Raw genomic sequence first — 23,432 nt, 5'->3', positions numbered from 1 at the left:
CAGAACTGGGCTGGGCATGCTTAAACCCAAGCACACTCAGCAGTGGCTCTTTGCCACTTTGTCTTCACTAATCCTCAATAGTTTGCTCATATACTGAGAAAGGGATGAGGATTTTGGCCACAACTTTCAGACACTATGAAAGAAGGTAAGTACAGAACAGGTCCAGGGTGGTGGGGAAGTCCCATGAGCTCACTGTCTAGCCAGATAGTGCAACAGCTACGCCTACCTGCTCCAACCACTTACACCAGGGAGTGTCTACAAGGAGCTTTGTGGAGATTTAGCTCATCTATGCATCATAAAATAAAAAATATAACTAAACCTTTGAGATTTTACTCCATGTATAACTGGTAAAATATCAAACTTCAATTCTCCTTTAAACTGTTTCAGGCTGAAATGTTGATGAGTAAAAACTTCCCGCAAATCAGCTCCATTCATTTCTCCCACTATTTGCTAATACTCTGACATGAATCATTTCGAATGAATCATTTTGTCTAGAAGAAAAAAGAAAAGATAACGGGATGTTGTTGCAAAGATAAAACCCATGGTTACAGCTGCCACCAAAAGTGTTTTTGTTCCCCTTAAAGAAAAAAGGGTTTATAAAGAAAGTCCATCGTTTTTCTTATCTAACCACATCCATATTTATGGCCAAATAATCAGTTAAAGCAATCAAATGAGGCACAGAGGGAACAGGCAGCTCTACACAAGAAGACCTCAGGCGCCTAAGCAATCTAAACCGAGAAGCAATGGTAGAGACAGTGCTAACCACCGCACCGCCATGTTACCCCGAAGAAAGACAAAACATCTAAGATGCAACAGGTCCAATTTTCCACAGAAAAGCATTGTTAGTGAGATTGAATAGCTCAGTTAATTGGTAAACTGAATCCTCCTCCCACATACGTACACAAACACACACGCACACTTTTAATGACTAAGCTTGAAACTAAAACTTGAACTTTCTGGTTCACATTTTTGGTAGTGAAACCCCCTTTGATGCAGACTTACTTTGTCCTGGTCTAGGCCTACAGCAAATGCATTTTAATCCTCACTGATGTGCCATAATGTCAGATTATCTGGTGGGATAGTCTAATCTCATCCATAAATGCAGTTAGAGGGCTTTTCAAGGATACATATAAAAAGCAAATAAACAAAAGACAACCGTTATTACAAAAGTGAATGGTACACAGAGAAACTGATCCGTTTTCACTTTACTCCATATTTTTTTAAATCGAAATATTTAATTAAGCACTTTTTCTGTGTGCAGTTTATTTGAGAAATAAAAGGAGAGAAAAAAATCAATCGCATCTGTGCACAAATTCAAATGTGCAACAGCAACATATGGCCCTCTGCCATTATGGATACAGCGTAAGCGGTTGCGGTTCTACCCACATATGAATCTAGACTGCACTCTAGTGGCTGCAGGTTTCAAAGTGAGAAAGTAATACAAACGTGAGGTTTTGACTCGTCAGAGCAGAAGGAATAAATATGATTAATGAAGAGTCAGTTTTATTAAATGTCCTAGTATGCGTACACACATGTACACACACTAGTAGATCCTCTCTTTAGTGGATCCAACAATCACTACCAAACTTGTGCTCCTCCTGCTATGACAGCTAAAACGTCCTCCAGGATTTCAGAAAACAAAGATTGTCTCAGTGTTACAGTGATATAAACACACTCTAAAATTATATATTGAAAATTTTGGATAATTATCATTCTTTTTTTTATTTTTTGCATCCAAATTTTAGAACTATGCTTTGCATAATTTGATATAAACTGAAAGAATACATTATCCCTGACTGCAGTGCACCCATGAATGTTCAGAAAAATATCACAGGATTGTTTTTACACTGAAGAAAACACAAATGTACAATACTCAAGCCAGTTGTTATGTGGGTATTTTTTAAAGAGCACACATGGACATCGTGATAGGTAACTGAAGTCTTGTACATTCTGAAGTTTGGTACTTCAGCATAGAGCTGTGTGTCACATGCAAGTGCTAAACGTATCGCTGCCCCCTTCGACTCTCCTGTGCCCCACAGTTTGAACATTACTGCTGTAGTATGATGGACAGGTGTTCGCTCTGTAGACTCTTGTTCACCTCTGTCACATTTCATACCAATCACTAAAAGTTTTCATTTTCTCTGTAGGGAAAATTTTATGGTATGTTTCTCATAGTGGCTGTTTCAGGATCCTAGGAGAAGAACTGTGAAAGCTGACAGTTGCTGTCATTGAGTCCTTGTCAGTCAGGTCTGCTGCACTCAGGTGGAAAGGAAAAATAGCTCACATACCAACACGCCACAGTGCAGCACAAAGCTGCCTGTGTCAGTCTGACGGCACCTACTGTAGCTGCTTTCTCTTCTCTTGGGTTTATAGGGAATGAGGATGTTCACTTTGAGCTAAACAAAAATAAACCACTGATACTTTACATACTAGCTTCTTGGTGTCTGGAACAAAACAGTGATTACTATTCAACTCCGAATTAAACAAATGTGCTTCATCTCTTGATGTAAAATATTAAAAACAATATTCAAATTTCCACTCGGCTCGTATAAAAAAATTGCGACTGGGAGATCGACATCAAGGATTTACTTTCTTATAAAAATATTTTTAGACTTTAAACAAAAAAGCATGGAAATATTCTGAGTGTAGAAAATGCAAACTAGAGGCTGGACTTTTAAAAAAAAATGCTGCAAAGCTGTCCTAGGCGTTATCAGGGTCAGAACAAAACGATTTGTGAGTTAAGGGCTGGTATCAAGGGCAGGGCTCAAAGAATTACAACAATGACACAGTACCATTGGCACTGATCCAGCCATGCAGAGACAGCGCACCTTCACCTTGCTAATTTCTAATTGGACAATTAAAGAGGAGTCATTGTTATCCGCCTGGACACGCCAAGAAAATTTTAATTTTGCTCATTTTTTCCATCAGTACTGTCTGGAAAGTTTAGTTCCAAAAATAGCCAAATGTGTTGATCCAGTCCCTGCTTTGTTCTTTATTAGCTCTGTAGTTCTGCACCCTGCTGTAAACAGCCGCTCAGATAAAACACTTTTTCAAATTGAGCTTGCGTTCACAGAAGTAGGTGACCTCACTGGCAAATTACAGGAAAGAGCAATTCTATTTGTCTAAAAAGCCTGCAGCAGCAATAAAATGTTTTTCAGACAAACCGTCGGCTCGTAAATGAGCCATCATGAGCAGCAAAGATGTTCCATGAAGGCTGAACCGCGAGGTGAAAAACAGGTTGTACTAGTTCACTCATCATCACATCAGATAAAGTTGCTGAGGCTGAGCCACAAAACTGGTGCCTCAAGTTTCGATTCGATATGACAGACGCATCTGCATTTTAAAAAAAATGACCAAAAGGAGTCAAAACAATGACATTCAGAAAGCAGTCAGTTTATGGTTTAAATAAAAGATGCAATAAATGCCTGCACCTTGTCGACCCATTAACTCCAGACATGTAGCTGCTATGTAACAAGCTTATGCATCATTATTCAGCCATGCAAAAAACCTTTTAGATCCTTCTCACCCAGTGCTCACCGACTATGTGCTTTGAGTTACGGTAAGGTATGTTCCCGAACATCCCTTCCCCATATCCACTGATTTAAAAAGAAAAACAACATCTTCTAGTTATGATACAAACTCTACAAAGCAAATAGGTTCAGCGCAGTTCACAGTAAATGCACAAATCTGAGTACTAGCCAGCGGTTGGTAAAAGGAAACAAAACCAGACAAAAAGTCTAACAGACTGTAGGAAGTGAAAATCAAATTACATAACACAACAGCAACACATGGAAGTACCTAAAAGGAGAAGTACAAAGAGACCCTTTGAAAGCACACAGCGAGGGACATTAAGAAGGTTTCTAATCATACTTCACAAAATAAACTGAAATGACTAAATAACTCGCTATTGTCTCATAAAAGCAACATCATTTACTTTACAAAAGTACATATATCACAGTGACAGTTAATGAATATTAAAAATATCCTTGACAGCTAGTGCTGTGGGGGAAAAAACATTGGAAATAAGGTTGTACAATATAGGTAAAAAGTACATTCAATAATGTCCTTGACAGTCATTTAATTCCAAGTTTTGTCAATGCAGTAAAATAAAAATGCATAAATATGTGGTTAAGCTGCTTCCTGAAAGCTTTTTTTTTTTTTTTTTTTTAAACTGTCCATATTAATCACGTAGAAAACTCTGGTATGTCTCTTAACATACATCATCTTAAAGTAGTCTGACAGATAAATGAGGTGCATATTCAATCTCTTAGCAGTCCGAGCTTCTTCAGGGCCCCACGGCGGTCCTCTTCATTTTCTGAACGAGGGCAGATCAGCACGCTGATACCTTGTGATCGAGGCAGTTTCTGAGTGTCTCTGGAGTGATGCAAGGCAGTGTGGGCAGGCAAGGCCTTCTGTGAGGCTGGCTCTTTAGTAATGGAAGGCTCTGCCTCCAAATCCTCTCCTTGAGCACTTGAGAACTCCTTCCTACTCCCAAGAGAGGCGGGGCGCGGTCGATGGTTACGCAGCTGGTTGAGGTTCTGATTAATGCTGGTGCCCTGACTGGCCTCACCGTAGTCTTGACCTGCTGTATATCTGCTTATACCCACCTCAGTGCGCCCGAGGCTGGCTGATTTGACCTTTGGCGGTGTCAGCTGCTTGACCAGGCCAGAATAGGTAAGAGAAGTGGCATCTTTGACAGCAGATGGTTGATTTTCTGAAGGAGAAAGCTCAGTGGGGTCACTGAAATCAGCAGGTGCTGGGAGAATATCAGGATCCAGAACTGTAAGAGCAGTAGAAGTGTTTGATGGTAATATAGCACCAGGGTTCAAAGGCTGGACAGTAACAGAGGCAGGGGGAAGGTTATAAGACTGTGATGATGGTGGTTCATTTGGAGCTGCAGGGCTGATTGGAGGAGAAGAAGAAGATGAAGCTGCCCAAGACACTCTGGTTTTGAGAGGAAGTTTAGAGCTCTGGTTTGGGATCGATTCTTCCTCCTCACTGCTTTTAAGCAGGCCGAGCTTTCTGAGAGCCTCCATGCGAACTTTGTGAGGATCCAAGAATGGCCGCTGTTCACTGCTGTTGAGCACTGGATGCGCTGAGTTTCCATCAGAGTTAGTCATCTTGTGAGATTTCAGAATAATGTTGGGGGGCAGCTTTTTAGGCTTTGGGGCCACAACAGGTGGACTTTTGGGCTCTGCACTTTCAGGAGACGCTGGAGCAACAATTTGTGAACTTGTGAGCAGACTGAGAGACTCAGGCTGAGGTTTGATTTGAGGCACCTTGGTCACAGGGCTTGTCAAATCTTTCTTGACAGAGGCCCTCTGACGAATCTGCTCCAAATCAAAGGTTATTCCCGGCTTTTTCCTGGAAATTCCCACAGATGGAGTAAGGTCTTTTACGTTCACAGGCTGTGAAGGAGAGTCAGGTTCATCCCTAAAGTTTAAGGGAGGTGGAATTACACTCAGATCAATCTCAGAGGTGTCAGTAGATGGTCCTGGACAAACAATTGTACTTTTGACACTCTCAGGATCAGCATCTTCATTTGTGGCTGAGCGTGACATCTCAGTCTGTATAGCTGATGAGTGGATTCTGGTATCAGTAGAAGATTCAGGGATTAGAGGACTGACTTGTGGTTCAGAGATTTGATTTAGCTGAGTTTTTCCTTCTGTGGCTAATGCTGTGGATGCAGGTGGTGCTGTGGGCACTTCATCACTTAGAAATGATTTCTGGTCGCGTTTGGAGCCATTAGGCATCAAAGTGGAAATGTCTAATTAAGAAAAACACAATTACAACAGTTAGTGTTGCAGCACAAACCGTGCATCTGCGATGCAAATAAAGGTACACAAGAAAATATACACAACAGCACATCACATACCATTTACTCTCATCTGATCTGCTTTTTCTGTTAGACTCTCATGATGTGATTCATCATTCGATACGCCGCTGTCCTCCTGCGTCTCCAGCGCTTCGATTGTTTCTTCCAGATACGTGAGACACGCCCTCTCCTCTGCAGATAAGTGGTCCATGCTGTCTTCACTCTGCACAAAAAATGAAATTAGATATTTTTTCCTATCATGTGTATTTTTCATGACTTTCTCAATTTGATTCTCATATTATCACACAACTGTTTTGCATTTCTTAACGCTTTTTTAAAAATACCCAATTGTCCCCATACAGTTTTAATAATATAACATCTTATTCAGTTTGTCATAGGCTCTAATTTAAATTACCACACAGTGCTGGTGTGTGGGGCGGGAGGAGTCTGTCAGTCATGTTAGAAGAAGAAAGACTCCACTACTGCATTTATTAGCAGGATAGGGAACCTCCCAGACTGGACGTTATCAGAAATGAGAGTGTCACGAGATCTACCTGAAACAGCTGAGTTGTGCTCTGATCACGCCACAAATAAAAAGCTATATTGCAAGCTCCAGTCTCAGCAGCAATGACCCTTCTCATAGCGTGAAAAACTCCACCTGCTGATGTCCAGCATTCAGCTGGAAAATCCCGAAACAAAGACAGGCGGGCAGAAACTCCTCCAGTCACATACCAGCATGCCCGGAGCATAGCATGAGGCAAACTAGGTGTGATAATTGCCTGTATTATGTGTTTAGCTTCATTAGTTTGACTTGTTTCTAGTGACAGCTTAATTTGCATTGGCAGCAAAAAGTCAGACTTGTTCCTGATGGGTGCTGGACTCCATCAGGGCTGTCCTTTGTCAATGATTTCTAAGGACAGTCAAGGGGTAGAGGGTGTTGAATTCTGTAGTCTCAAGTTCTCATTTCTGCTTTTTGCAGACGATGTGGTTCTCTTGGCTACATCAGCCAGCGGCCTCCAGCTCGTACTGGAGTGGTTTACAACTGAGTGTGAAGCATGAAGAATGAGAATCAGGACCTACGAGTCTAAGGCCGTGGTTCTCAGCCAGAAAAGGGGGAAATTCTGTGTAGTGACTCACTAGTCTCCTCCAAAGGGTGTCTATGCTCACCTGTAGAGATAGAGTTGGGAGCTTATCTGGGAGGGGCATTGAGTACAACTACTCCTTTTCCTCAAAAGAAGCCAGTTGAGGTGGTTTGGCCTTTGACCAGGATACCTCCTAGACAAGGTGTTTCAGGCATCTCCTAGAGGGAGGAGGCTTTAGGGCAGACCCAGAGCAAACTGGACGGATTACATTTCAGGGATACCAACTGATTTTTGCGTGTTTATTTCAGTTATTTTATATTGAAGTCAAAATGAAACTGAATTGGTTTCATCATATAAATTCACCACAAATAATGATTAAACTTACTGGCACCAGAACCAAAGGATGATAAATAAGCTTTTAAGAAATAATGTAGATTAAATCTGTAAGATTAGGCACAAAGTATGCAAATTAATTGCAACTTTGCCATTTTTTACCATATCTAACAATACTCCAAGAAGAAATAACGTTTACTATTGTGATTTCTTCTTACAGTAAATAATTCTTGGGAACCCAGCTGGTAGTCTCTGTGTTAAATATGCAGTAGTTCAAACAGATCCAAAGGAGCAACTCCCATCCATCTCCTAGTTTTCTCTTATTCTATATTAGCCTGTTGGAAAAAAATTATTTCAGGTGGCTGCTGGTGTCTGAGGGCTTCAGATTGTTTATACTTCATTTATGAAAACATGTGCTGAAACCCTTTGAAAGCTCCTCACTGACTAAACATGAGAACCTTTCACCAATTATAAATTCAGTTCCTCTCATCTCTCAGACTTCACAAATCTCAATTATTTCTTTATCCTCTTCCAGTCGAGGAGAGAAGCGTTTGTGTTTGTTCTGTACGAGAGAGTCAGTAATACAGACGACTGAGATAAAGCGCTACAGCGGCACTCACATAGCCAGAGTTCGTGCTGATTACGCTGTCCGAGCTTCCTGCGCTGTCCATGTTGCTACGGGAACACCACCTGGCCACGTGTCACTCTTTGGCTTTGCACATGAAGGAAGATGAGGGCATCACATGCTCTTCGCGGCCCTGTTTCGTTTGTGTAAATCTCACTGAAAGTCTGTCTCAGGAAAAATCTGAAATGTCAAGGACAAAAGCATGAAACTACAATCAGATGAAATTTGTGAGTCACTACTATCTCCACAGTGGAAAATGTTCATTTCTTTGACCACTGACTGATGAAGCCTTAGTTTGAGGCTAAATATAGCTAGAGAATTAGTTGGTAAACAAAACAGCATCTTTACAATTATTGTGATAAATTAAGGTCATAAATTACAGCTGATAGTTTAATGATCCTCATAATGTAATGGCCGTCTTATTTTTGTAACATGATTCAAATGTGCTGTCATGGTCACTATGATATATTAAGCAAATCTAGTTATGCTAATTGAGTCATTAAATAAAATAATGGTTGAGCTAAAACTTTTCGCCTTTTTTTAAAAACAACGTGGATCGAGGCACGCATTAAAGGAGAGTAGCTGTGAAATGGAGAATATTTTCAGTTATGCATATCTGTCATGCATAGTGATGTCTTTCACAGGAAACAGATTAAATGTTTCATTTATTAATAATTAAACTCACCTGTATGCCAACAGAAAAGACCTCTTATGGAGACCTCTCGCATATTTTTAAAAAAAAATTAAATTTTTGAGTCAGTTTCTAGCAAAAATGCCAAATATCTCAGAAATTTGGCATCTTCAGACTTATTAATTTTGCTTGTGCTTAATTGTGCTTTCCTTCTTTTTGCCACCTGTAACAGTGTATTTATGTATTTATAATTCATTACTGGTTTGGTCTTTAAGATATTTCTACAAATCAGGAAAATGAACTCGTCATCGCAAGCAGACAGTGCTGTCAGCATCCCTTAATAATCAGTATTTCAGCCATTATGATATAACAATCAAACGCTCTTACTTGCAAATACACACGGTATACCTCACATCATGGCAAATTTGTGCTAAGAATCCAGATATGTTGTGTTACAGCATGCTTGTGCCTCCGCTCCCTATCTTTTGCGTATCACTACTGGCAAGTCAGGCATGAGGAAAGTATGCTAGTCGCAAAAAAAAAAAAAAAAAAAAAAAAAAAAAAAAAAAAAAAAAAATCAACCAAACCAACAGGTTGATTCTTAATGAGAGCGTAAAGAAAAGGCAACTTCAAGTAGGTGTTTTTTAGGGCTAGAGGAAAAATTGTCGACAATGGTCGTCAAAAGTTTTTTAGCTAATTAACTATAAAGCTAAATGGGTCAGACAAATTGATAATTTTACTTAAAAAAGCTATTTTACGACCTGGTATAGAACTTCTTTACCACATAGTGCTGCAGCCAGTTCAGGTATGTTTGTGAAAGCACAAGCAACACCATTATGTTGATTAAAAATACAAGAGTAACAGAATTAAAGTTTCTTTTCATACCCTGCTGTGCCTGCATGCAAATTATCCCCCAAAATAACATGCTGTGTGTCACAGCTTTAGTTTATTTGTGCAATAGTAAATTAATGTGGTTCGAGAAGTGAGAGAAACTCAGACACTCAGAGGCTCATTCAGCAAAAAACAATACATAACTCTGTCAGAATAAGAATTACAATGTACATCGAACATTCTCATAAAAACAACACTTAAAAAAAGCTTCCTGTGGGCCCATAAAGAGCATAATTTTATTGCTGCAAGTGAAATATTTGAAATATTACTGAACAGTAAGATTGGGTAACAAGTGGGGGATTTTCTATGACTTTTGTTTTGAAATCTTGCATCTAATTAAAAAGCATGTTTTTTAAAAGTAGCATTAAACACTACATTGAAGAAAATGAAATACATTTTTAGAGGACATGTAACTATTTTTCAATTTTACCGTCAGCTTTTTCACCTCATTACTTTTAAGATTTGAGTCATGCAAAGACAGTGACAGACTTTTCCTTTGTTCACTGAACTTATCAGCTCCATCTTCTGTACATGGCACTTTTGACCTGATGACATGAAAACTTAGCAAAGGCAGCTGATGAAAAACCTGATCATCAACCCCCACATTCCCACATGTTTTCTGGAAACAAAAGCTAGTTGACAAAGCACACACCGGCCTCCCACAGTAAGCAGCTAATTATTGTCCCTCCCTTTGTCCAAACCTGAGCAGGCAACACCTCTCAAACTGGAGCACTGGCAAAGCACACTGCACCCACAGCTGAGTCAGGATTTAATAGTGACAGGAATGTCACTTTGCCTGCTTCTATGTCTTCGACACAACTCTTAAATGAAGCCAAACACATGAGCGGATGAAACCTTTAAAATATTAAAAGGGAGGATCAGCTCCAGGCCTTAAATGTGAGAACAGCTGCACAGTTTGTGAGCTAGACTTATTAAAAACCCAGGATAATGATTGATAGCTTTTGATAACAAATCACAGTGCCTTATTGAAAAACTCAAAAATGTTAAGTATGTATTCAAGGTTAGCCAGCCAGAGCTGGTTTAATGATTAACAATAAACAAAGATTCATGGTTAACATTGGGTTGTGCAACTCACAGCCTGTTTGAGAGAACAGAAACATGTCTTTAATGTTCACACTTGTTCCATTAAAATGACTGTTAGTGACATTTATGAGCAAATATTTGCATTAATCCTGACTCAGATAACCAGGGTCTAAACACTATGGTCAGTTGTGTTATCTCTAAAAACAAATTTAGAGCATAAAAACTGATAAGTAATGCATATCGGAGCATTTCTGATACTGATGTTAGTCTTTTGCTGAATATCTTACCCGTCTCTCTATTCCTGCTGCACTCTCCTCCACCCGAACAGACACAAAATGACACTCCAGGGTCAAAACTTACAAACTAAGTAAAAAAACAAACAAACACAAAAACATTATGTTACACCTGATGGTAAAATCTGCTCTGAACAAATCGAGCGCACACACTTACACAAACGCAGCACTCTAAATGATCACTGTATTTTCATAAAGTAGACTTACGAGCTTTCACACAACTTTATTTCGTCGTTGCCTCCATTGTAACCCATGATTTCACCCTAAACGAGCACATTACGCTTTTAAGAGGACAGTTTCCTGATAACTTACCAGATATGCGCGAGAAAGGTCGGTGAAACTGCGCTGCTGTCAGTCCATAGCTGCGGTGCACCTCACTCCCCCGACAGTGCTGTTCCTGGAAGTAAAACTATGCGACTGGTAGTGACAGACGGGAGAAGTGTGAGAGGCTTACGGCCAGGTGAGGCAATTAACTTCCGCACAGGTTGGTTTGTGGCCAATCAGAGAACTGGGCGACTGAGACTTTTCCAAGGAAGAGCCAATAGGAGAACAGCAGTAAAACGAGCGAAACCTCAAATGATTTTTCACCTTTTACTTTTCTGTGTGGAATACTGTCACTTATATTAAGTTATTATAACACTATATATCACTATATATACGCATGTTAATAACATATTTAAACCAATGTACTGTAATTCAATTGGATTTGCATAGCGCCACATCACAACAGTCGTCTCAAAGCCCTTTACTTGTAAAGTAAAAGCGCTACAATAATACAATATAATATAAAAAACATGAATAATACAATATAATTTACAATAATAGCAAAACCCCAACAATCAGATGAGGCTCTATAAGCAAGCACCTGGCAAAAGTGGGAAGGAAAAACTCCCTTTTAAAACCTTTTAACAGAATCAGGCTCAGGGAGGGGCGGCCATTGTCGCCACCTGTTGTGGATGAGGAGAGGGAGGCAGGGCTAGAGACAAGCTGTGGAAAAGAGCCACGGTTTAATAATAAGTGATGATAAGTGCAGAGCGGTGTATAAACACATAGTGAGTGAAAAATACTCAGTACATCCAAACCTTCCAGTTTGGATTTGTGAGACAGACACCATCTCTACTTTTAAGATTAGGCTTCAAACTTTCCTTTTTGTTAAAGCATATAGTTAGGGCTGGATCAGTTATGCTGCAATAGGTGTAGGCTGCTGGGGGTTTCCCATGATGCATTGAGTGTTTCTTCTTCAGCCACCTTTCTCACTCATTATGTGTTAATAGACCTCTCTGCACTGAATCATACTTGTTATTCATCTCTGGCTCTCTTCCACAGCATGTCTTTATCCTGTCTTCCTTCTCTCTCCCCAACCGGTCATGGCCGATGGCTGCCCCACCCTGAGTCTGGTTCTGCTGGAGGTTTCGTCCTGTTAAAAGAGTGTTTTTCCTTCCCACTGTCACCAAAGTGCTTGCTCATAGGGGGGGTCTTATGAGTGTTGGGTTTTTCTCACAATGTATTATTGTACCTTACAATATAAAGCACCTTGAGGCGACTGTTGTTGTGATTTGTCGCTGTATAAATAAAATTGAATTGAATCGTGGGAAGCCCCTGGAAGATTTGGCCTATTGAAGCATAACTAAGGGAGGATTCGGGCTCACCTGATCCAGCCCTAACTATAAGCTTCATCAAATAGAGATTTATCTTTAAATTTGAAAGGGTGTTTGTCTCCCGAATCCAAACTGGGAGCTGCTTTCACAGACAAGAGGCCTGAAAGCTGAACATTCTGCCCCTCATTCTACTTTTAAATACTCTAGGAACCGCGAGTCTGAGAGCGAAGTGCTCTGTTGGGGTGGTACAGTTCTATGAGGTGTTTAAGATAAGATGGAGCCTCATTATTCAAAACCTTGTATGCGAGGAGCAGGATATCTGGATTTAACAGGCAGCCAATGAAGAGAAGCCAGTATGGGAGAAATGTGCTCCGTTAGTTATCTTGCTGGAGCATTTCGGCTCAACTGAAGGCTTTTCAGGGAGTTTTAAAAATAATGAATTGTAATATTGCCGTCTACAAGTAATAACATATGAACTAATTTTTCAGCAACACTCTGAGACGGCACGTTTCTAATTTTGAGATATTGCACAATTGCAACAATGCTGTCCTAGATATTTGTGTAATATGAACACTGAAAGATCTATCCTGGTCAGAAATGACTCCAAGGTTCCTCTCAGTGTTACTGGAAGCCAATGTAATGCCATCCAGAGTAAGTATCTGGCTTGACACCACGTTTCTAAGATTTTTATCACTGAGTAGCAGAAGAAGCAGGAAATTACAGCACAAAAAGAAAGTTTGATCTGTTGCCAAATCAAAATTGAACTATCTTGAGGGGAACAGGAACATCTGCATCAATTTTCACTGCAATTAATACTAAAACATGAGTGTGTCAACCTCAGAAAATTAAGCGGTTAATCAGAGCCATTAAAGACTGTTGCTTTAGGACATTTGTATCTGTGGGAAATGCAAGGGAAACCCATCCAGTAGATGTGGAGCTATTTCAGCTTGCCTGACCAACATGACTACAACACAACTTCTGTGAGAATACAAGGTAACCTAGATTCTCAGCATCTGATTGTAAAATTACTACCACCAAACATTTATTTCAGTAATAATATTTTCCATTTTTACAGGCCAGATACCACACACAGTCTGTGTGATTTCTGTGAGCAAAGCAGAACATCTGTGGATCAGATCTCACAGTCAGCATCTGTTTTCCAGGAACAGCAGCATGTCTGTGACAGATGTGTAAACATCTCCATCATCTCATCTGTCATTGGGCCGCTGCTAGTACTTTTTTTTTTTTTTTTTTTTTTTCCATGCAAGCAGTCACATCAAAGATGCAGCCATAGTTTGACATTTTTTAAAGACGTACTCATTACTTAGATTACAGAACAAACTGAATTCACTCTTGCCAGTTGAATTTGCAGCTAAAAACAATGAACAACTTAAGTTTAATTGGAAATACTTTGTAATACACGGAAAACATCAGGTATTTCAATCACTTGCTTAAATATTTTGTTAAATAAACTGAGTGAGATTTGCCTTTTCTCCCCCAAAACCAACATTAGAACTTATATTCAGTCAACATTAAAAGTCTATTTCATTTTATACTTACAAATGTAATAATTATTTTGAGTAAACACATCAACGTCTTGTTGTTGACATTTCACCGCAGCTGGCATTCGAATTATAGCTGCAGCAATTTTCTTCTGACTCATTTCCCTCATAACAAAGATAAAAAAATAATTGTCAAAGCACAACCAGAAGTTGGGGCAATTTCAAACCTTTGCAATATTTAAATTAACTTGAGCAGATAAAGCTAAACATGAACACAAAGTCAAAAGCACAATATGGGTCATGTAAGGTTTAAAAGGTGACAGCAGTAATAAAACTGAAGGGACCGAGGTCAAAGGGGCAAAGAAAAGCAAAAGTGTTGTGTTTATAATCCTGTGCTGAAAAGTGAACTTCAGTTCAAATAAAAAGTTTCTCTTTGTTCTGATGAACATTTTTTTTTTTTAATAGACTGACAGAAGAAGCAGCTGTAATACAGATTTCCTTTGTAAATCCACTGAGCTGTTGCAGAGAAGTTTATGATGTGGAGATGGGGTGGAGGGCAAACATTTCATTGGAAGACGTCCACTAACCTCAGCTGCCCTGAGCCAAATCGAGATACTCTGAATGCATCGACACTCATGCATCACTTACCCTTAAAGACTGCAACAGAACTGTAAATCCATCAGAAATTTACCCAAATTTGGAGGAAGAGCCGTTAAAACAAGAACAAAGAATGTCCTAATAAACATCCAGAGACAACGATTCTAACTGTACCATTTATTAGTTGTACAATTATGAAAAATAATCATAAAAAAAGACTGGAAGCCCAAGATTATTTACAATCTTTTTCTCTGAAGTGAGGTCCCTCTTCTGAGTCATGTTCTCAGCCTTCTTTTTTTTAATGTTTTTTTTTTTTTTTTTAAATCACAGGGTATTTATTCACGATATGTTTAACTTTATAAGACATAGTCCTTTTCTCTTTTTTGACAAGTGTCAAAAATTACATACGTACATACATACATATACATACATATATATATATATAGATATCTATAAAAACAAAAATCATTCAAGTATCAAAATACAGACTGCTAGATTCATGTACAATATCATTCTCATCATTGTTGTCATCAGATTAGTCCCAAAATATCTTTCCTGATCCTCAGCAATGTGCAAAAGCAGAGCAGGACCAGGCTGATGGCTAAAGGTGCTGACACCAGCGCGCTGAAGACAGTGTACCATAGAGTTATCGTACTGGCCGGATAAAAATGTACCACATATACAAGAGTTAAATCAAAATGAGCCGACTATGCACCCATATACAGATTGGTGGACCAAACAGTACCATTAACAGTCAACATATTAGGAGTTAGCTAGAGAAACATGCCGTGCCCTATTGTTCTTGTCTGCAGCTATAAATCTAGAGTCGTACCAGCCTGCATGGCAGGTTTGGTGAATAATCTTGTCGAGATTAACTGAACAAAGGGGCAGGGAAGGAGAGAAAGAACCACACCTGATCCAGTTCCAGCATTAGGACAAATCATAGTCCTATAAAAAAAGTAAACGCCCACACACCCACACACACCCACACACACACACACACACACACACGCGCGCGCGCGCGCACACACACACACACGCAAAAAGTAAAATAAACGCCATCCCCCGTTATTTCAATATAAAACAGTCTTTTAGTGTCAGTTTCTTTGCCCCTTGAGTTTGGTAAGAGAGCTCCTCCCATGCAAGATTACATTGTTTTATCACAGTTACACATGTATGTAAGCTGACGGTGATGAAAGCAGCTAAAATGTTTGGATACAGGACAAACAACCCAGGAAGAAGTGTGTACCTACAGTGTGAGGTCTCTCGTCTGACAGTTTGTTTCATAATAAAAAGTGAATGTTCCTCATCTCTGCAGCAACTTCCCCTTTAACTACAAGTTCTGCTTTGAAAACGGCAGGTACATTTCCTGAAACGATAAACACCAACTCTCAGTGAGGGACGTGATGGTTCATTTCGGAGGAAATGCACGCAACACAACAAACACATCCGTCTCTAATGTCGCACGGAACAACCATCACTTTTCTAAGCATCGAGAAGTTAAATGGAGGCGGGTGCGTGCGTGCGTGCAGGGTGATGAAGTTGGAGAAGTCTGATGAACCGGGGGAGCGTGTTGCGTTGGCGAAAGGTTTACATCCGTCTTATTCTCCAGGCCTGTGTGTAACTGTGGGCACAATCCGACTGCTGATGTGATCTGCTCGGTGAGAAGTGGGGCAATGATCCAGCAAAACATCCTATCCACCACTCAACAGGGCTCATTCCTGTCCTTTTCTCACTGTCTGGGATAGGCCACAGTGTCAGCTACAGGGAAGGGACACAGACACACGCACACAAAGCAGTGGAGTTAAAATAAAGTAAAACCGATGGACACAAACAGCACTATAGTGATGGATTAAGTCCTTCGTAATGATTTACTCTTTTCACCAAGCATCTGTGAAACATTAACCTGGTATGACTGGGGGGGAAAGGCAATGCTGACAGGATGAACACTGAAGGCATTTGTTGTGAAAGGAAAAAAAAGAGGAAAATGCACTTATTCTTTCAAACTTGAGGATTTTATGTAAGTGCTTAGGTGTAGTTAGTTCACTCTAGACGAAGCATTGAGTTTAAATCCTGACTGATAGTTGACGGCATGCCAGTTTTGAATTATTTTGAGCTGTTTTTTTGGAGCAAGGACCACTAACATGCAGATCCATGTCTGCCTCTGTGCCCTATTCTGTCCCTCTGATGCTCTCTAGAAACCCCACCCCAAAATGCTTACTTCATTAGCATCAAAAGGATCATATCACAGTGCTAGGATCTTGGCCTCTTTTGGCTTTAAGCAGGCAGCTGACCGTAAGAAGAAGAAGAAGAAGAAGAAGAAGAAAAAAAGCCTTGCCCTTAATTGATCTTATTTAACCTCAATAACACCTGCATCCCTGCGAACATAAACATGCTACAGTCCGACTGATGCATAGAATTACAGGATCAGTTTCACAGTTTCCTCAGGAAACGTGTCCATCCAGGTACAGGATGTGTGCAGTGGGTCACTCTTGGCTGTGGTAAAAATCAGTTTTCTCAGCACTCGGTGAAGTCAGGAGTTGGAACGTCAGAGTGAAAAGCCTCAGAGCGGCCGTCTCCTAACAGAGCAAGAAAAGCATTAAGAAAAGAGAGAGCTTATCACCAAGAGTAAAGAGTGGGATGTTGACAGTTGGGAAGAAAAAAAAAAAAAGAAAAAAGAAAAAAGAAAAAGGGGGAAGCATTGTTGGAGGAAGCATATAAAGTAAACAGAAAGGAGGAATAAAAGGGAAAGTGAGTGGCAGGCTCACAGTAGAAGAGATACCAACTAGACAGCTAGAAGACGGTGGGCGAGGTGGAGGGGTTGCATTAATAATTGAGAAAAAGTGTAAAGGTGCTGGGAGTTAAACATAAGAAGGGGCAACAGCTGGTCAGTTGCCACAGACTGTGGTGTTGTCGGAGGAGGAAACAAGTGATGGCGGTGGGGAGGAGCAGAGGTCCAGCGCGGAGAAAGAGGCAGCGTCACAGTGAAAGGCACACAGAAGGAGGGGAAGGAAGGAGGGTGAGGCTGAGCCCAGGAGGAAGAGAGGTCCACTCAGAAAATGGTGGTCTCGTACTTAGTGCTGATAGTGCGCTTGGATTCCTTGGGGTCCATGAGCCACGTGGCACTACCCTGGGACTGAGAATCGCCTTCCTGGTCCACGATGTCCCCCTGTGAGTACAAACAGACAGCAATGAAATATCTGAATCTTCACATACGAGGCTGATTACACTTTTTGTAATGCTTAGATTCAAAATGCAGCAATGAAGTATTATTGTGCCAACAAACTGTAATTGTTTGTGGTGAAATTTAACCACATTTACCCATGAAAGTGTTGATGTTTGTGTTTAAACAGATTCCATAAACGATGCAGCATCACACCTATCCATCAATTATCATAAAATTACAACCCCGATCCCAAAAAAAGTTGGAATGCTGCGTAAAATGTAAAGAAAACAGGATGCAATGATTTGCAGATCTCATAAACCCATATTTTATTTATTATATTAGACAAAAAGGTTTTTAACTTTTCACTATTTCATGAAAAACATTAAGTCATTTTGAATTTGATGGCAGCAACATTTCTCAGAATAGTTGGGGCTCAAAAGATCAGAAGTACTATGCGATGCACTGCCATCTTCTCTGAGCCAAAGCTCTGAGGCAACTTGGAAAACTGTCATGTGGTCAGACAAATCCAAATTTAAAATTCTTTTTAGAAAACACAGATGAAAAGTCCTCTGGAGGAGAGGGACCGTCAGTGCTCAGTTTAAAAGCCTGCATCTCTCATGGTATGTGGGTGGATCGTTCCCATGAAATAGGCAGCTTGCACACATGGCAAAACATTATTGCCGAAAGGTATCTACAGGTTTTAGAGCAACACGTGCTTCCATCCAGATGACGTCTTTTTCAGGGAAGGCCTTGCATAGTTCGACTAAACTAAACTAAACTAAACCACATACTTCATCTGTTACAGCCGCATAGCTTCGGTGCTGAACTGCAGTTCAGACCTTTCACAATTAAAAACAGTTGACACACCATGAAATACAACAAAGAAGACAGAGAACTACTGAGCAGCTAAAAACAATACAATAAACAAGAATGGGACACATTTCTCTGCTGAAAGTCCGGCAACTGGTTTCCTCATCTCCCAGAAATCGATCTTATGTTTTTCTCAGTGTAAACAGTTAAAATGTTTTGCGTGTTCAGATGTCAATAAAAATATGGGTCTATGAGATTTGCAATTTTTGCAATTTTAACTTTTCCTGGTTCTCATTTTGCTGAGCACTTTTGGGAGCAATTAGTAAGCAGACAATTTTGCTGGCTTTTTATTGATAAAATATAATAACAACATTTTCTCTATGTATATCATAAAGTTTAAGTAAAAACACCCAAAAAGAATTCTGTGTACAGTATATAAACTTTGTCTGTCTTACTACAAGCGTGTCACTAGAGGGCGTTGGAGTTAACAGTATACATCATGATTTGTAGTTTTCAACATATAGCAGAGAAAAGATAGTGAAATAAAAATAACAACAACGAGTGGGTGAGAAGGGATGGGGATGGGATAGGAGGCAGCACCTGAGCAGCATGGCTGGCAGAGTGCAGCGGTAGGAAGGAGGGATGGTGGTTGGTGCAGGTGGAACAGTAACAGCAACGACTGTCGAGAGGAAGAGGAGAGTCCTGGGAGGAATAAACACCACCAGGAGGAAGAGAAGCGAGCCAGACGGAGACGGAGACGGAGATTAGAAGAGAAAAGGGAAAGTGCACAAAGAACCAGGACGAAGCAGCGACAGAGTCAAAGAACTTAAAGGGCAGGAAAAGGGACACAGATTTTAACAGGCATGACACATGAGGAGTCTGACAGGTCGCACACAACACAGAAGACAGTGCAGGTGCATTTTGAAGCTTATGTGTGCTTATCGGTGTGGATGTGTGTAACTGAGTATGAAGTGCATGTGTGCTCAGGTGCTGATTAAACACATTTAAAAATGTACATGTGAAAAAAAAAAAAAAAGCCACACAGATGAAAACACTGAACAGAATTACATTGTTAAATCATTGTGATCATTAAGCTGCAGCTAGAAATGTGTGACTTGTCCCTGAGGTGGACTTGGCTCATTTATATTCAGCACAAGCTTCCCTCTTAATGGTTTAATGCTAATGCCCAGATGGACATCAGCATAGCATAACCACAGTGATGTCGAGAGGTGTAGACTGACGCAAGCAATCTAACATCGTTTTTGCTTCCAAAAAATTAGGCGTGTGCTGCAAATGTAATCACAAAACACAAAAAGATTTTTTTCTGGCACAGAGAAGTAAAAGGATTTAAAATTCCAAATTTGCTCGAGAACACGTTGAACAATATTTCAGCTTTATTTGGTGTTTTTACTACAATACTTTTTAACAACCAACTCACCGCTGTTTTGCGTATGCTGCCTCGTGGTTTGGGCACAGGTTTGCTGGACTTGGTCTCAATGACCTCTGATCCAGATCCAGCTGGGACGCTCTGGTGCGGTTTGGTCCTCTGGGCCTGCAGAGCCAGCTGATATGCTACCTCAAACGCCTGGCCCAGTGTCAGTATAATCTCATAGGTCAGGTTCTATACAGAAAGGGAGAAAGAGGAGGATCACGGAGTCATTACAAGCCTTTAGCCAAAGGACCACCACCATCACAGTGTGCAGCGAGACAGCAAAACGTAACAGAAGAAAGATTTTTTCCTCCAAAACTTCTTCAAAACAAAATTGCATAACCTGAAGAAGTGGCAGTAATCTCAGGAGTATTGTGCAGCAACCCCCTGTTCCTAAACTAGATCCATCCTCTGTAGCTCAGTAATAAAGCTGCTGGATTATTCTGTTTTACCCTGACAGCTCCCAGGTACGAACAAGCTCTGCAGACTAAAGACAGATGATTCATGCTTTATACGTTATGCCTTGGGAGTCTGAAAAAGTAATCCTATGGTGGGAACAACAATCATCATTTGAAGAGACACAACACAGAGCTGTGAAATCCTCTTTATATCCTTTGATGTAGTAACCTGCCCTGAGATAAAGCACTCCATGTACACCAATACGCAGAAACATCTCTTGTGTAGTGACGATTGTGCCAGGCGGACCCTGAAAGCAGCCATATAGTCAGTGCAGTTTAAAATAACCAAATAAAGGAGATTCATATGGACACTTTCGGTAGCAGAAGGGACACGGCAAAGCTGTGGTAACTATTTGACTCATAGCGTTTCAGTGTTTAATGACTACCAACAGCCCGCAATCAAATACAAAAGCATTACTGTCTGCAGCTGAAAACCCTTGTCAAGCTACTACTAGCATAACGGACAGGTTTCTGACGGGGCTGCCACACAAACGCAAAGCAGGAGATGAAGCATCGCCAAATAGGTTTTCAAACCAACATCCTTCCAAGTCAAAGACTAGAAAATATGATGAAGCATATCTTCCCTTTGGCTTCACCTGCACAAGTGCCAGGTAGGTCTCCACTGCAGAATTGGTTTTTCCTGCGTCGGGAGCAGCGCTGGGCTCTCCAAATCACAGACACAGTATCCCACATTCTTGATTTTTAGCTCACAAACACTTCTTGTAATGACTAACTACTCCTGACATTTTGGAGATGTTAGCTCTTTATACAGTAAAGTTACAGTGGGATACAAATAATATCAGACACAGACAAACAGGATCCCACAGTTGTTTTTGAACCCATTTTGCACAGAGAGGCATTTTTTGAAAAATGTATTGATAGCAATGTTGAATATTATTACACAGGAAAAAAAAAAACAACTACACGTAAAATACACACTGAGCTACTACTACTGTTCAAGGCCCACTGGTTCCCTGAATAAGCAGACAAACTGCAAGCTGACATAACTAGAAGATAAATCTGTACTTTGTTTTGAACACGGGGGAGAAACTCCAGAAGTACAAAAACTGCAGTTCCTCTGTGCAAAGCTTGAAGCTGGCTCCAAAAATGACAGACTTCCATGTTAAAATGTCACATTTTACAGTATGGTACAAAAAATATTTTGGCTTCTGTGGATCGTTTCCCCCTTCATAACAATTTAATAACAACATAATAACTGAGGACTCATTCTGAAGTACTAAACTGGAGCTCTTCACCGTGTGCTTACTACTACTGGTGACTTTTAGAACATTTCTAATTGATTACATGACTAATACTGTTCATTTCTGTGTGGTGCTGACCATCCAAGAAGTTTGTGCTCTAATGTCCATCTGTTTCTTACATTAATTAGCCTGTATGTGTGTCTCTATATTGCATGCCTGCTTGCATGCCATGAGCTGCTGTTTATGAATGAAACTTGCTAAGCGCTAGCTGCTAAGTAAACCCTCCACCCTCCCATCTTTGTAAGATGACGTCTGGCTCTAAAACGCCAGCATATAAAAGCTTCAAGAGCGATGGGTGACAGCACAATCACACAATCATCTTTTTTACCATCTATAGCACAATAGAGCCCAGTACAAGTGTCCTTACCACATCTACTGTGCTGAAGACATGGCAGTAATGGTGGCTGGTCTGCAGGTCCTTAGTGATGTAGGCAAATGTGCACAAGTCCTCTGGGTCCTGGGCTGCACAAGAAATGTTACGGATCTCGTGCTCTGCAATGATGTTCTGGACCGAGAAGGGCAACATGAGTGAGGTTTAGTAACGAGAGTACACAGTGCATTCTTTCATTTTTTAAAATTTTTATTTCATTCCATCAACATTGAGACAATAATGCTGTTAGAAAATGTTACAAAATAAAAAAAACTAAACGGTTAAAGGAGAGACACTGACTGCCAGCCATCACAAGTGCAACTACAACAAGACCATGTTGAGCTTCAACATTTCAAAGCCTTTTTTTATTAATGTCAACTAAATGTCAATCAGATTTGCTTCCTATAAGGAAATATAAGCACAAACTAATCTGACACAAACTTGCAAGCATGATATTTACAATCACAGAAAGAGAGGAAGCTTGATGTCTGACTGCGTCACTTTCATGCACACATTAAAAAAGGAAACATGCTGTCATTTGCCCCGGCCTCAATTTGATGTATCACACGCCTCAAAGAACACGTCTGGTTAAGAAGACGCAAAGAGAAAATGTGTATGCACGTGTGTGTGTGTGCATGTGTGTAGTCGCTAACCTTGTTGGCTGCGTCGATAAACTTCACACCCTTGTATGTGATTGAGAGGACGATAGTCGGGACTTTTCTCATTTGCTCTGTTGACCTCTGGAGGGAAGATTAAAAGGACAGGTCAATTGCCACTCACACAAACAATATCTATGAGTTTATCCTCAGGGATTGGAGAAACTTGTCATACCCGCATTTTGGCACAAGCATCCTGCGTGGACTCAGTGCCCCTTAGTTCCTTAATAAGCATGGAACCAAGATACTGTAATGAAATGGAGGGGAAAAAGACATTACTGCTGATGTGTTTAATCAACGAAGCGGAATCATGTAGGAAGGAGAATGGTGCAGACGTACACTAGCTTCATAAGCGCAGGATTCAAAGATGAGTTTCTCTGGTTGGTGATGCCAGTTCTGAACCGGGGCGTACGGTGCTGCTAGACTAGGTGGCCGCAAGGTCAGGCGGGGCTCTCGTTGCCAGTCTTCATGTCGCTCCTATAAAAATAACCATAACTATCAAAGAAGCCTGGCAGAGGCCCTCAATAACCATTAACACACTCGTAGATATACCACATACAGGAGGCCTGTGTCGTTCGCTGCGATATCTTTGGGTAACGTCATAGTCGTTTTCTTGTGCTTTTTTCCTCCCTGGCTCGCCTGCAGGCAGCAGAGGGTCCATTGAGCGTCCTGTGTAGGGCTCCATCTGACTCATGGGAGATGAAGTCTGGGATCCAGGCAGGTCTTGGCACTGCAGAGATGTAATATGACACAGTTGGGTATCTCATGTCAGATGCACTCTCTATCATTAGCCATCAGGCATTCATCTTTGTCAATATACTTTGCAACATTTACAGGCTAAAAATAAAGAATTTGAAACGTACGCCTAAG

The 23,432-nt window shown here is 40.5% G+C and overlaps 2 protein-coding genes across 11 annotated transcripts in view; both read right to left on the bottom strand.

Moving 5' to 3' along the window:
* Nucleotides 1–2,871: 2,871 nt before the first annotated feature.
* Nucleotides 2,872–11,183, bottom strand: LOC146645360 (specifically androgen-regulated gene protein-like). 2 transcript variants are annotated; one of them, XM_085393098.1, is made up of 5 exons: nt 11,027–11,183; nt 10,709–10,784; nt 7,851–8,035; nt 5,876–6,038; nt 2,872–5,767 (listed from the first exon to the last, which is right to left on the bottom strand). In XM_085393098.1, the coding sequence occupies exons 3-5, from the start codon at nt 7,899–7,901 to the stop codon at nt 4,260–4,262; spliced, it is 1,722 nt and encodes a 573-aa protein (XP_085249224.1). In that variant the 5' UTR covers nt 7,902–8,035; nt 10,709–10,784; nt 11,027–11,183; the 3' UTR covers nt 2,872–4,259. The 2 variants fall into 2 exon arrangements, with proteins under 2 accessions (XP_085249224.1, XP_085249225.1); XM_085393099.1 differs by lacking the exon at nt 10,709–10,784 and having other exon boundaries at nt 11,027–11,160.
* Nucleotides 11,184–14,688: 3,505 nt separating this feature from the next.
* Nucleotides 14,689–23,432, bottom strand: part of anks1aa (ankyrin repeat and sterile alpha motif domain containing 1Aa) — a 62,714-nt gene continuing 53,970 nt past the window's right edge. For 4 of the 9 annotated variants that reach the window (XM_085393088.1, XM_085393090.1, XM_085393097.1 and 1 more), the window contains 7 exons: nt 23,122–23,292; nt 22,902–23,039; nt 22,738–22,809; nt 22,560–22,646; nt 21,904–22,041; nt 19,826–20,008; nt 17,018–17,580 (listed from right to left, as the gene is read on the bottom strand). In XM_085393088.1, the coding sequence (XP_085249214.1) occupies nt 17,464–17,580; nt 19,826–20,008; nt 21,904–22,041; nt 22,560–22,646; nt 22,738–22,809; nt 22,902–23,039; nt 23,122–23,292 (906 nt within the window). In that variant the 3' untranslated portion in view covers nt 17,018–17,463. The other 5 variants (XM_085393093.1, XM_085393096.1, XM_085393087.1 and 2 more) reach the window with 3 other exon arrangements.

This window comes from Rhamphochromis longiceps, linkage group LG20 (assembly GCF_057381845.1).
Source record: "Rhamphochromis longiceps isolate RC_006_pf linkage group LG20, R_longiceps_female_GT1.1, whole genome shotgun sequence".
NCBI classification, from domain to species: Eukaryota; Metazoa; Chordata; class Actinopteri; order Cichliformes; family Cichlidae; genus Rhamphochromis; species Rhamphochromis longiceps.
This window is presented reverse-complemented; position numbering and strand designations above follow the sequence as displayed.

What these genes read in the sequence shown, in the direction of transcription:
- LOC146645360 (XM_085393098.1), bottom strand. Translation starts at nt 7,901, where the DNA reads ATGGACAGCGCAGGAAGCTCGGACAGCGTAATCAGCACGAACTCTGGC. An exon ending in TCAGCACGAACTCTGGCTAT is followed by an intron (nt 6,039 to 7,850) that starts GTGAGTGCCGCT and finishes TTTTTTGTGCAG; the next exon opens with AGTGAAGACAGCATGGACCA. An exon ending in AGATCAGATGAGAGTAAATG is followed by an intron (nt 5,768 to 5,875) that starts GTATGTGATGTG and finishes TTTCTTAATTAG; the next exon opens with ACATTTCCACTTTGATGCCT.